The sequence below is a fragment of the Salminus brasiliensis genome, chromosome 4 (genome assembly GCF_030463535.1).
Source record: "Salminus brasiliensis chromosome 4, fSalBra1.hap2, whole genome shotgun sequence".
Taxonomy (NCBI): Eukaryota; Metazoa; Chordata; class Actinopteri; order Characiformes; family Bryconidae; genus Salminus; species Salminus brasiliensis.
The window spans coordinates 43,238,844-43,253,843 of NC_132881.1; the positions used below are offsets into that span (position 1 = coordinate 43,238,844).

Below are 15,000 nucleotides of genomic sequence, written 5' to 3' on the forward strand. Positions count from 1 at the left end.
AAAAGAGAGAGGGACAGATGGATGGAGTGATGACCTCTGCCGGAGAGAAGGAGAGCGAGAACTCGCTCATCCGCTCTGGCTCTCCTCAGATCGGAGGATTAACCCCTGACCCTGCTCTGCTATCACTGCGCTAATCCCTCTGCCAATCAGAGAGAAGGTCCAGCCGTGGCTCTTAAGGAAATGACTCTGCGCCAGAGAGAGGCGTGGCTATTCAAATACCCAGTTCAGTATTTTTCACTTAATCAGGTTTTTGCATGTGTTGTTTAGAATTAACAATGAAAGTACCTGTGTGTTGTGATGTATCTTGTCATTTTAATAAGGTTTTAACTGATTAACAGTTTCAGCGTATTAATACTGTAATAATTAATACCCATCAACCAACTGATAATGCCTGCCTTTACCTGATATATACCTATAACTGATTCATACCTATTACTGATCATACCTACCCTTACCTGATATATACCCTTAACTGAGTCATACCTGCAACTGATTCATACCCTAAATTTATTCATACATATAATTGATTTGCACCTACAACTGATCCATATCTATAACTGATTCCTACCTGCAACTGATTCATATCTAGCCTTACCTGATTCATACCCTCAACTGATTCATACCTATAACTGATTAATCTCTAGAACTGTTTAATCTCTAGAACTGATTCATACCTACCTTTGACTGATTCATACCAATAACTGAGTCATACCTAAAACTGATTCATACCTATAACTGATTCATACCTACCTTTATCTGATTAATCTCTAGAACTGATTCATATCTACCTTTAATTGATTCATACTTATAACTGTTTCATACCTATAACTGATTGATCTCTATAACTGATTCATATCTACCTTTAACTGATTCATACCTATAACTGATTCATGCCTATAACCGATTTTCTTCCCATATCCGTTTTTATATAATTAACTGATTAATATTGTTAATCAATTCATTCTACCTATAACTGATTAACACTATTAACAGATTAATACTATTAGCTGATTAATACCCCACACCTTGTTAGTACCTAGAACATACAGAACTATAGAAGCAAACATTTCCAAGGAAACGGATGGCAAGTAGGCCTACATTGGTACTGTACAGAGAACAATTCCAAACATTATAATTCCTGTATAATTGGCGCTGCTTATCTTCATGGTACTATGGTACCTACAGCTCATTCCTGCTTGGCGCTGCGGTGCCGTGGCAGCAGCTCCTGCGTGCGTCAGGGGAGAGGTAATGAACGCTGAGGGTTGGGAGGGTAGCTAAATTGCGTTAGTGTATCTCACTCAGGCAGCAGGGAGCTGAGTGTTTTGACGGCAGCAGCTGTGCTCCTGAAACAACACCCGCCTATCGGTGGCTAATTGCCCTCGCCCAGCCACTACGGCACAATGACACGCTGACAGCGATGGATGTGGCAATAAACGCTCTCCCTTGCGCTCTCTCTCTCTCTCTCTCTCCCTCTCTCTCTCTCTCTCTCTCTCTCTCTCTCTCTCTCCTTCTCTCTCTAATATACAGGCATGCATATGCTGAAAAATAGAGTTAAACAACACAGCTTGAATGAGGAATGTTGCACACTGCAGGCATCATTCCTCCAGGAAAAAAATACCTTCTGGTCCTGGCTTGGAAACTCGCTCGCTCTCTCGCTCACTTGCTTACTTGCTTACTCACTTACTCATGTTTATCAGGGTGATGATTTTCCACTACAGGGAACTATTAACACTCAAGTAGCTTTAGCATGCATCACTGAATGTGAGGAAACTGGCCAGCTGAGATCATTCCTGTCTTTCTCCGGCTCCCTGCCCTTGGATGTCCCCCCACCACCGCCACCGCTGTCCATATACCCCAGATATTTAGCCAAGCGTACGCAGAGTGAATGCTAAAAAAAAAAAATCCCACCTAGCTTCAAAATATCACTACTTGCTTTAAAATATCAGTCCAACAAAGATTGGATTGACTAGCCTCTACACTATATGGACAAAAGTATTGGGACACCTGCTCTTAAAAAGCTTATCCAGCTTTTGTTGGAGTAACTGTTTCTACTGTCCAGGGAAGAAGGTTTTGCTAGATTTCGGAAGAGCACTGCTGTGAGGATTTGATTGCATTCAGCAACAAGAGCATTAGTGAGGTCAGGATGTTGGATGCTGGATGATCACCTCATCCCAAATTCCCAAGCTCATCCCAGAAGTACTAGATGGAGCACCAACCATCATTCCAGAGAACACAGTTCCACTGCTCCACAGCTCAATGCTCAATGCTGGGGGTGGGGGGGGGATTCATACCCCTCTAACCCGCACATGGTATTAGGCACGGTGCCAATAGGTTCCTGTTTATCTGCTCCAGAGAGTCCTATTCTACTGGTAGCACTGGAGTTAGACAAGCAGTTGGAACAAAATCCTGGACCTGGACTTTCCATGTTCCATAGTTTCAGCCTGGAAGTGACAGAATCACAAAATTCTGTATACAGGAAATAAGCTACACTGATAATGCACTAGCTCTGGAGGCTACGACATGCAGAATGCACTTTACAGTAAGTTACTGTTACCCTCTGTATGCTTTTACCTCAGCCTACAGCTCAACCAACACACCACAAACAATACACATCTTCATGTACAGTATTTCTGTAGGATAGATACAACTGTGATAACAGGTGTGTTATCTTACCAGCATTCCTCACTGTCATCGTCTTCCCTCTCTCACATCCTTCTATGTTGTTTGTGCTTATTTTCTCATCTGTCTCTGTCTCTCTCTCTTTCTCTCTCTCGCTCTCTCTCTCTCTCTCTCGGTTTGAAGCCCACTTTCCTTTCATCCACTAAAGTTTGAAGCTAAAGCTACTGGTTGACTCACCGTGAGCTTTCTCGTGTTGCATTTTCTTGCTAGTTAGCTTGAGTGATATGCCGTGACAGTCTGGTGTCACACCAGTTTGTGCTCTGTACTGGCTCAGCGGTTAGAGCGCCGGGCTATCGATAACAGGGTTGTGGGTTTGATTCCCGGGCTTGGCAATCTGCCACTGTTGGGCCCTTGAGCAAGGCCCTTTACCCTCTCTGCTCCCCGGGCGCTGGAGTTGGCTGCCCACCGCTCTGGGGGTGTGTGTACTCATTGCCCCTAGTATACTAGTATGTTCACTACAACAGATGGGTTAAATGTGGAGGACACATTTTGCTGTACAGTGACAAATACGTGCACCTTTACCGAATCTGACCAGAAATATTACATATTATTATGTTACACTAATGCCTTGCTGAATCCCTTATATACAGTCATGTCGGGGTGGGCAATATGACAATATTTCATCAAATTGTGATATACCATACACAATATGCTTTTCTAAGCATATCAAGGATATTGTCAGAGCTTAAGGGACACTGATGGACTTTCATTACAGTGTAATTAGTCTGCTTATATAATGCTACTAATATAATGCTGCATTCTACTTACTTCAGAAGTCGGATGTCAGAGCTGGAAATGATGTCACACCGTGCTCCAATTAAACATCCAATTATTAACCATTTGGTTACAATTACAAACCATTTGGAAAAACAGTTCGTTAAAGACTGGTTTGACCACAACTGGTTTGTTCTATGGCAGTTCTAACCAGAATACCCCAATATGTAACTGGAATACCCTAGAATTCCCCATTTTATGTCTCAGGTTGGCACTGTTAGCAATACTAGTTGATAACCACGCATTATATGGTATTTTGCGAATCCAAACACCATGGAAAAACATCCATGGACAGAACTTGGACAGTACTAAGTGTATGATTGATCTAATGAAACATTTAGACAAATAGACGGAAGTGTATATTTCTAATGAACTGTGTAACACTACTTGGCTTTGCTGGTACAGGGCGGCCATCTTGGATTTTGAACTCAGGGTTGGTAAGGCTCTCCGGACTTTCCAAGCAGGAATCTGGCTTTAAACGGAACACAGCATAATAGGATAAACTGCGGCCCATTCTGAATAATACTCACTGTAATCAGTGTGGGAGAGTATTAATATGTCACTACTGATGCATTTTGTCTGTGATAAATATCATACATTGTGAAAATGTCTTTCAATATTGTAATATGATATTTTGACATATACCACCCCTACAGTTATGTGACACCCCATTAAAACCTTTGTCCATATTTTATTATCAGGGCATGTGATTTTCATTTATAATGAGAGATAATGGAAATCTAACTAAAGACACCAACCTGAAGAAATGTCTTTAAACATTATTTATAAAATGAAATGAAAAGAAATGCTATTTTCTTGTGAGGAAAAGGTTAGAACACCCCCCACATCCACTACTTTTGAGAATCAGGTGCAGAACATCAGCTGCAGATGATCAGAACGAGGTTAGAAAGGATTTTTTTAAACCTCAGACATTTAGTCTGGTTTGCTCTTCATGGTTGGAGTGAGTGGTGAAGATCACCATCATGGCCAGATCCAAAGAGCTCTCTGAGGCCTTGTAGAAGGTTTGGAATCAGATGAGTCTGGGAAGGGGTTTAAAAAAGGTAAAGGTAAAAAGGTGCATGTATTTGTCACTGTACAGTGTACACTGTACAGCAAAATGTGTCCTCCGCATTTAACCCATCTAGTAGTGAACACACACTCACATGTGTTAGGGGCAGTGAGTACACACACACCCCCAGAGTGGTGGGCAGCCAACTCCAGCGCCCGGGGAGCAGAGAGGGTAAAGGGCCTTATCGATATCCCGGCGCTCTAACCGCTGAGCCACCACTGCCCCATAATAGGATAATAGGATCTCAGAACAATTAGAGATCAATCGTTCCACTGTCTGCTTAATCATTTACCAGTAAAACAACTGCCAACATGGCCAGATCAGGCTGTCCTAGCAAGTTCAGCCCAAGAGCAAACTGAGCCCTGGTTTAATACAGGATTTCATGCTGGTAGGCTCCCTTAATGAGGAAAGTACAGCATCTACCATCAGAAGGAGACTGCACAAGTTTGATTTTTTAATGGGAGGTGTGCAATGAGGAGACCCTTGCTGTCAAACAACAACAACAAATCATTGTGTCAAGACTAAAGTTTGCCAGAGAAGACAAAGACCAGGACTTTTAGAAGAATGTTAGGCCCTGAGCGATAAGTTCCAGGCAAGTTCTGCTCCTGAAGTGCACATTTATGTTGACTCTATCTCTCAACCCTCCAAGGGGCCATCTAAAAAGCTTCATTTGAGCTGATGTCATAACGGAGCAGCTCTTAAAATGGCACCAGGGACTCAACCGAAGGGAAATGACAAGGGCAAGCTGACAAGGATGTTAAAACGGTACATTGAAAGTTTGCACAAACCCACACCAGCAGGATGGCATGAAGGCAAGTGTGGGTTTGTGTTCATTTCTGTCCTTGTTCTTTTCATTCGCTCATTATTATTACATCTAGTAAAAGTTCATGACACAGAGTGCTACTGCATTTTGAGGCAGGAAAAATTCACCTTAGACTTGAAATAATGTATACTATATAGACGAAAGTATTGGGACACTTGCTCATATTGCATATTGTGCTTTTAGAAGGCTTTCTACTAGATTTTGGAGCAATGCTGTGATGATTAGATTGCAATCAGCAACAATAGCATAGCTAAGGTCAGGATTTTTAATGATCACCACCTCCCATCTCCCCAACTCATCCCAAAAGTATTGGATGGAGCACCAACCATCATTTCAGAGAACACAGTTCTTCCACTGCTCCACAGCTCAATGTTGAGGGGCTTTATATACCCCTCTATAGCCCATGCCTGACATTAGGCAGCATGGTGCCAACGGGTTCATGTTTATCTGCTCCAGAGAGTCCTATTCTATTGGCAGTACTTCTTCTCTACTATGGACTATGTAACATGTGGGCATTTGCACATCTGTGTCAGCAATGGGTGCAACTTAAAGTAGCTGAATGCATTCATTAGAAGGGGTGTCCACAAACATTTGGACATATAATGTAGGTAAAGGAACAGCATCAGACATGATATGGAAGTGTGCCGCTTGGCACCATTTCTTCCACACTGTGCCTCCACCCCCCTTCTTTCCTTCTATATTTCCCTAATGACTAGGATGCTCTAATTGACCTCACAGAACTCATAGACAGGAATATCCGGCTTCTTCCCACCCTCACTCTGACTTTGGTCCACAGGATGTGCCTCACTGTTGAGCGTCTTTAAAGTTCCTCATCACTCACTTCTTATTCATAAAGTCAGCCCCTGCTGTGGCCCTAATTCTGGGGTAGAGTTAATGAGGCCGGTTGCCCTTTGACAATTTTTTTTATGAATTTTACGAACATGGTACAGAGTTTAGAAGTGTTTCCCCCACTCCAAAAAATACAAAAATAAAAAAATCTACTGGTGCTACGCAACACAGTTTTTTAAAAACATAAACAATTTGAAATGTAATGTCTGAATCATCTGAAGATCACACATGAATAATCCCATCAAGCTTGATTATCTAACTCTTCATTAAACATAATCATGCCGTGTGCTGCTGTATTATAGACTAAATGAATGAATAGTGAGATTTGCTATTTTAGGCCGTTGCTTAAATTACCATTTCAAAGCTGTGTATAAGACTGAATTGCACGCAAAGTGGGGTGCCACTCCCTGCGTGTTCGAAAAATCCACAGCAGGAGATCGCAGCTCCAGTGATGGACAGCCCACAGCAACAGCAAATTCCAGAGTTTTCTGTACTTTGCTTCTAACCAGGGGTGCGTTTCCCAAAAGCACATGCAAAGGTTCGTTTCCCAAAAGCATGGTTGCAAACTAAGTCAGAACCTACATAGTTGGAAGGATCCAGTTGCAACGCAAGTGTTTCCCAAAGCCTTAGTTCCACCGAACGTTCGCTACCACTGTCGATAAGTTGAGTGGTTCGAACTACAGCTTCTGGTGACTTTGTCAATGGAGACGAAACATGCAGTTGAAAGATGGTAGTCAGAATTTCACACCAGTCTCGCTGTACGAGTATTTAGAATGTTTTTAAAGAAAGCTTTTAAAGTGCTTCCTAATCTTGAGTATAAATGCAACTATCAAAGAATATTACTATAACCCATGTGTGTCCATATGGAAAAAATACATAAAAAATGTATTCATGAAAGATATGTATAAATGTAATGCAAAATTTGCATTGAAATGTATAAAAATGGCCAAATATTTATTGGCTAACCATATATATATATATATATATATATATGGCTAAACACAGACAGGCAGTTTGTCTGTGCTGGGTCTGGTGTTAATAACAGTGTTTTTTTTAATAATATTTTGCAGATAGGGCCTATAAATGCATTTGAACAGCAAATAATTATTTTTTATTTAAGGTTAATTCTCTATTATTATTATTATTATTATTATTATTATTATTATTAATAATTTTATATTGTTCTAAGCATTTAATTGTTAATTCTAGTAAGGATATTATTGTTGTTGTTGTTGGTGGTGGTGGTGATACATGATTACAATATGAACTGGTATAAATAACCTAAATAATGAATTAATAATTAAGTCATTTCGAACACAACTATATATAGGAAGTGGAGCTGCTATATTGGGCTGAGAGCATCCTAAACCAGGGGTGGTCATAATATTCTGATAATAATAATTCTTATATGACTGTATAAAATATATATTTATTGATTTATTGACAAATAATAATTACCGTGTAGGAGAGGATCCTAGGGTTTTATACAATGAGTAACCCCATTAGATTAAGAGTGGGGCCACCACCATTAAACATGGTCAGAAAGGAACCACTGATGAAGGACAAGACACAGTACTGATGAACACAAGCTGTCCATCAACTGATGAGCTACGTCCTCCAACTGCACACCAGCAGGAAGGGGTTTTCTAATAAAGTGGCCATGGTCTTATATACCAATGAAAAGAAGCTATTTCTTACCTGCATTCATCAGCGGCCCGTTATCCTTGTCATTTGTGGTCCCATGAGACGCCTCGCACACCAGAGTGCACTGTGGGTAAAAATACAAACAAACAAAAAAACCAGGCTGGTAAGTTTCCTTCTCCAGAGCCAGAACTCACAAAAAGCTGATGTGCGGCGAACACACCCCACTTGCAACCACGCTCAAAAAACTGATCTCACATCAGCCACGGGCTGACAACAAGTGGTTGACGTGAACACACATTCAATTAAAGATTACAGCGTCTCTGGAGCGCAGTGCAAATACAGCATGATGCTCTGTCACACGCAATGGGGGGAGTAATGGGTGTTTCCCTGCGCTGTAATAAATCAGAGCACCGCTGCCAGCGCTCCTTTACAGCCAGAAATAATTGGTTGCTGTTAAAAAGGAGAGAAAGGAGAGGCGATCCTGTCGAGGGAGACATTCGTCAGGTGCTGCTGGGATAGGAACTGTCCTCCACATCCATATCCACATACACCAGCACTGCTGCTGCTGCTGCTTCTGCTGCTGCACTGAGGATGCCACATCAAATGGTTCGAGGTGACAGCGTCCTGTCTTGCTTTCTCTCTCTTTCCTTCTCCCTTTCTGACTCAAATACAGGCTTCTTAAAGCTTCATTCGTAACTGAGTTACTAAATTGACCAGAATTGTGAAAATCAATCAAATTAATGCTAATTATCTTCGTTTTTGGGTGCAGACCTGTCCAGCGCCCAGTCCTGCAGGCTCTGGCACTGGCACCGTCCCACGCTCTCAGCTCTCAGTGCAGAAAAAGAAAAAAGAAAAAAAAGGAGCGACCCATTCGCCAAATCAGATCAGCCGGCGTTCCCCGTCCAGCTCCAGCTTTCACTCCCCATCACTTCACCTAAACACTGCAGATCAGCTTCCTAGAGTGTGAGGGAATAGCCTTCGCTTCCAATCACATCACACACTGACCTCAGATCAGTGCCTGGACGCTTCTGACCGCATAAATAAAAGAAAAACAATGACTCTTAATCAGTTGTGGAGATTGAGAGGGAGTGGCAGTTGGCCTTCATTGGCGGTGCTGAGGAGCCAAGACCTGAATCCCCCCTCTGAACAAAAAACAGGAATGGAGAAAGTTCTGGATTCGGAGACTGAGGATTTAGCTTGGTACCGCATAGCTCTGGGAAGGGGACAGGGCCACCTGGGACTCCTTGTGGGTGCCAAACGACTCCCAGGTGGCCCTGTACCCTTCCAAGAACTAGGTGGAAGAAAAGGCATGTGTTGAGAATGCAGTGTTGAGAATGCAGTGTTGAGAATGTAGTGTTGAGAATACAGTGTTGAGAATGTAGTGTCGAGAATGTAGTGTTGAGAATGTTGTGTTGAGAATGTAGTGTTGAGAATGTATGTTGAGAATGCAGTGTTGAGAATGTAGTGTTGAGAATGCAGTGTTGAGAATGCAGTGTTGAGAATGCAGTGTTGAGAATGCATGAAGTTCTCCACCTTTTTTGTCAGAAGGAATCAAACTAATATTTACAGAGAAAATATTTACACAGCAGCCTTCCTGGATATAACAGACGCTTGCCATTATCACTGTTAAAAGTATAAAAAATTATTTGAGAAATGATTGGAGGTTCTTCAATTTAAAAAATGTGGAGGAACCTCTAATGGAGTTTTGAGGAACCATCAATGAACCTTTTTCTTCTACAAATCTTTCCTTAAAGCACCTTAAGAGGTTCCTCCTTAAGTTGGAGGAACTTGCTATGAAGGGTTCTTTCAACACAGCCATGAAAGAACTGTGACAAGAGCATCAGGATGTTGGATGATCACCACCTCAACTCATCCCCAACACCTCAACTCATCCTAAAAGTACTGGATGGAGCACCAACCATCCCTCTAGAGAACACAGTTCTTCCACTGCTCCACAGCTCAATGCGGGGGGGGGGGTTGCTTTATATACCCCTCTAGCCCACGTGTGGCATTAGGCAGCATGGTGCCAATAGGAGCCAGAGAGTCCTATTCTATTGGCAGTACTTCTCTACAGAGACAAGACAAGCTGTGTTTATTGGGGGGCATTTGCACATCTGTGTCAGCAATGGGTGCAACTTCCAGTAGCTGAATGCATTCATTTAAAGCGGTGTCCATAAACATTTGGACATATAGAGTATTCTACATTGCTTGTGAAGTGTCCTCTCTCTCTCTCTCTCTCTCTCTCTCTAGTGATATATGGAGTGTAGAGGCTAGAGTGTCAGTGTCAGTTACTCAGTGAAACGGGACAAGCGAGACGACACCGCGTCCATCAGTGCAGTCCTGCTCCATTCCCCCTGACACACACAGCTAAGGAGAAGTGTGTGGCTCGCTCACTCACTCACTCACTCACTCACTCTCTCACACACATACACACAAAACCCTAAGCCTGCACAAACTGGTACATGCAGATTTTCATGCTGGAAGGCCGAGCCTCTGAGCAGGTCGGTGTGTTTACAGATTGACAAACGTGATGATCGAAGTCTTCACAAGCGAAACCAGAGTGTCAGAGCAGAGAGAGCTCTAAACAGAGCTGATCGAGACAGCAGGTGAAGATGTCTGACACAGAGGTCCACATCCTCTGCCTTCTGACAGTTCTGACAGTTCTGACTGAACCTGTAAAATACTGTGGTCTCAACAAGCTCCAAGTAACTCCTCTCCTCTCTTCAATGTTACTGTTACACCTAATAGAACACTAGTGCAATCGTAACCAGCCCTGGTCTTGGAGAACCCATGAAACTTGCATATATTTCAGTGTTCTCCTTGATCTTACACACTCACTTCAACTCAGGTAAGAAATAATTAAGCTGATGTAGTTCAGTACAAGGTTCTTTGAGTGATGTCTTAGGGGAACCTCTTCTGGTTCCAGAATGGACCCTGTTTGTAACCGAAACATTGAGTGTTAGAAGTTAGAAGGTTCTTTGGAGGTTTAAAATGCTCTTCACACCAACCAAAAGTGGTTCTTCTGCGGCATCGCTCACATAACTCTTCACTCTAGCACCTTCACTTTGATTTGCCTTGATTACTAATGTTCTATGTAGTGCAGAGCAGTGGTTTTCAGTTCAGGTTCTGAAGTGTCACTGTCCTGTATGGTGTGTTGTAGCGTTCTCTCTAATCGAGCACTCTCAGTTCACCCCAGGCCTATTAATTAGCTGATTAACTGGATCTGATGTGATGAACCACTTCTGGTTCCCTAGAGAACCATGTTTGTAAAAGAAAGGTGTAAGTGTGAAGAACATTTAAATTGGCAAAGAACCTTTAGATCATTACATACACTACTAGGTTCTTCACAACAACCAAAAGGAGTCCTGAGCTTCCTGAGTTCCTGTGTTAGATCAGGAAAAGCCCTGAAATATGCAGGTTCTACAGGTTCTCTAATACTAGGGTTAATTAATAATGTTCCATGTAGTGCGGGGCAGTTGTTCTCAGTCCAGGTTCTGGAGTATCATTGCCCTGTATGGCGTGTTGTAGATCTCTCTGATCTAACACTCTCAGTTCACCTCATGAAAGGTGTAGTATAGTGATACACTCCTTAAAATTAAGGGTTCTCCAAAGGTTTCCTTGAGTGGTATCATAGAAGCATCACCTTTGGTTCAATAATTGAATAATCCTAATAGAAATGTGAGTGTGCAAGAACTTTTACATGAATTAAAGGTTCTTCACACCAACCAAATGAGGTTCTTCTTTGGCTTCACTCAAAGAACCCTTGGCAGCACCTTTATTTTAAAGAGTGTATCACATCGGTTCTATCTAATCAGCTAATAAACAGGCCTTTCCTGAGGTAAAGTGAGTGTATTAGATCAGGAACACACTGGAATATCAAGGTTCCCTGGGAGCAAGGTTGCTTACTAATGTTCTCTGTAGGCTAGAGCAGTGGTCCTCAGTCCAGTCTCAGTCTGGAGTACCCATCAGATCTAATCAGCTAAGTAATACATCCCTGAAACATGAAGGTTCCTCAGGTTCCCTAGTACCAAGGTTGATTACTACAGTGCTAGTCTTCTATAAGGCGGGACAGCAAAGTGAAAGAGAGAAGAAGTTACTTGTAGCTTTCAGCATTTTCCAGATGCTGGAATGTCACTGCTCTGCAGGGCATGCTGTGGTGTTCTCCTTGCTCCAACACACCCACTTCACCTCAGGATGGGCTTGTTAATTAGCTGATTAATTGCATCAGGTGTGTGGGGTGCAGGGAGAAGTGCTACTCCAGGAGTCGGATTGAGAACCGCTGCATTTGCGCTGCATAACAAATGAGACAAAATGACTGGGGTGCCCAATCTTCTCCGCAAAGGACCTGAACGGCTGCAGGTTTTCATTCTAACCACGCTAGAACACACCTGCCTCCACTTCCTTATGGCAGCCCCTCCTTGGCAGGATCCGGCCCTCTGCGGAGAAGATTGGGCAGCCCTGCTTTAAGAACTTTGGCTTAATCGTCTACGGACAGTCGTCATACATATACTGAACACTGAATACATACAACTCTGTTTTTAGCATGTAGCAGACCCATAGTGTGTAGCGATCCCGCAGCCTCCGAGTACTAATCTCCATAGACGACATCTGTTCTCCTCCTCCTTCACTCTTCCCTCATTCGCTACAGTACAGGTGCGGCTTTGCACTTCACAGTGGATTAACACTGATATACCCGCACACCCCCACCACCCCCTCACACATGCGCAGACACACACACACGGCAGATGGCTCTTACTCTACAACTGGAGGCTCTGAGATGAGACGTCTCAATGAAGTGTAGGACACACACGTTTACATACAGGCACTGTTTTGGCTGTCTGGAGGTGCAGACAGGTGAATCTGGCGTGTATTAGCCACTCCTGTCAATGGCCTATCGCCTGATGGGAGCAAAGTGTGTGTGTATGTGAGGACTGAGTGATATTGGGAATCTAATTGCAGTAGTTTTGGTTGAATGAGTGTAGTATTACTAATAGAAATCTGCAGTATTTGAGGTATTGAAGTCAGTCAGGTAAACTCTTCTCACTGCTGATGGACCCACTGTACACTGTCTAGTCTATACTGTATAGAAGAAGCTTTTGTATAGTGTATTGTGCCCACAGTGTTATCTCAGGCTGCTCTTTGTAAAATAACACTTGGAGGAACTATAATTTGTTCTAACTTTTTTTTTTTTGAATGAATGAATGACAATGAAGTTGACCTCGGCTTTGACTGTGAGAAGGCAACGTCACACTGTGTGTCTGAAAGAAGGTAGAGCTGATCAAGAAGCCTTTCCTGAGATATTTGATGATTGCTCCTGCTCTCAGAACAACGAACTGATTAATGAAGTCCAGACCTCAACATTATTAAATGTGTTTGTGATTGCTTGGATATCGAGACGCAGAAAATGCTACAACTTCCAGGATTAAAGTTTGAAGCGGTGGACAAATCTCTGTCCAGATTTCTGCAGAAACACTGAAAGTGAACAAAAGTCTCCTGAGCAGAACAGAAGCTGTTATTAAGGCATAAAATAGTTATAAAAATACATTTAAAAAAAAAAATTATGCAAACAATAGAAATCCAACAGCAATAAATAATAAAATAATATTCATTTATACATATTTTATATATTTAAAAATTTTCCTTAAAATATTTAAAACGTATTTTGTTCTTTTTTTTAAGAAATAATACAAACAATGCAAATCCAAAATAATGTGAATGATGAATGTATTATTTTAGAATAAATATGTATTACATATATTATTGTTTTTACCAAAAATAATACAAATACTTATTTGCTTTACTCAAGAATTGTTACAAATAATTATATTTGTATAATAATTTATTTTTTATTATAATTTATTATTATTTGTAAATAATAATAAAAAGTATTTCATTATTTCTCTCCAAGAAATAATACAAATAATAATAAATGATTCAGGCAAGAAAAAATGATCTGTCAAATAGTAAAATCATGTAAAATGTTCATGATCATTTTTCTTACATCTACATTTTCTTAATCTCATAGTGAGCAACACTGGATATATTAACTAGATGCTTTAAGTTTGGAGGTGTTTAAAAATCTCTCCAACAGGTTTTGCGAGTCCCCAGAACTCAAATATATGATCTATATAACTATTTATATATTATATATAACTTTTATATATAACTTATTATTCTCTGGTCTGTATTGTGTTGTGTTGTCTGTCCGCACTTGTTTGTTTGTGTTGCACTTGTGTTCTGTATGCACTGTCTATGTTGCACCATGGTCCTGGAGGAACGTTGTTTCGTTTCACTGTGTACTCTGTATGTAGTTGAAATGACAATAAAACCCACTTGACTTGACTTGACTTGAATTGATTGAATTATTACTGTTTTATAGATGTTTTCTGTTACATAGTTGTTTTCTGTGGACCCAGAAAACGAATACATTGTATTTTTTGGGCTGAAAATGAAATAAATGAAGGGTGGTCTCTGACTGTTGCACAGAACTGTACCTTCTGACATAATTCTGTGATTGGTCAGAACGCTCACAGTACACCGCAAAACAGTCAGTGAATGATTACAGGGCTTATCAGTATTGTGACAGCTGATCCAGCAGCTCTACTATGTGTGTGTTTGTATATGTGTGTGTGTTTGTGTACGTTACCTTCTGGTGTGTGTCAGCAGCGATGTGATCCACCTCACCATCCTCAATCTCCCCCATCTTCAGCCGACACACCACCACCGTCCCCACAGCTGCCGAATCATCTGCCGTCCTGACAAACACAGCCAGAGAAATGAATTAGTCAAATTAGTGTGGATATGTGTGTGTGTGTGTGTGTGTGGTCGGCAGCACTGCTGACCATATGCCATCCCCAACGCACCCACACTGACAGTGTCCAGACTGCTGTGTTTCTCATATTAGAGGCTAATATGTAAGCTAATCCTCAGCAGTGATTCCATGTCTCGGAGACGGACGGCTGGAAATGAAGGAAAACGAACTGCGGACAGGAAAGCAAACAGCATCCAATTACTCTGATTGATCGGCTCTAAACGCTCTGCACCTTTACAGGAGCTAATTAAGCTGTGCCGCTCTGGGCAGAGCTCGAAGATCATATTGTGCTTTCAGAGCAAGGAGTGTGAAGTGCTGTCAGTTCAGAGGATCTTTAGGAAAACGTGTGAC

General features: G+C 41.7%; 1 protein-coding gene across 6 annotated transcripts in view; it reads right to left on the reverse strand.

The window, feature by feature from the left end:
• inpp4b (inositol polyphosphate-4-phosphatase type II B) overlaps positions 1 to 15,000 on the reverse strand; it is a 367,851-nt gene that overhangs the window by 134,170 nt on the left and 218,681 nt on the right. For all 6 annotated transcript variants that reach the window (XM_072678528.1, XM_072678527.1, XM_072678526.1 and 3 more), the window contains 2 exons: positions 14,485 to 14,593; positions 7,893 to 7,962 (listed from right to left, as the gene is read on the reverse strand). In XM_072678528.1, coding sequence (XP_072534629.1) covers positions 7,893 to 7,962; positions 14,485 to 14,593 — 179 coding nt within the window. The remainder of the gene's footprint in view (positions 1 to 7,892; positions 7,963 to 14,484; positions 14,594 to 15,000) is intronic.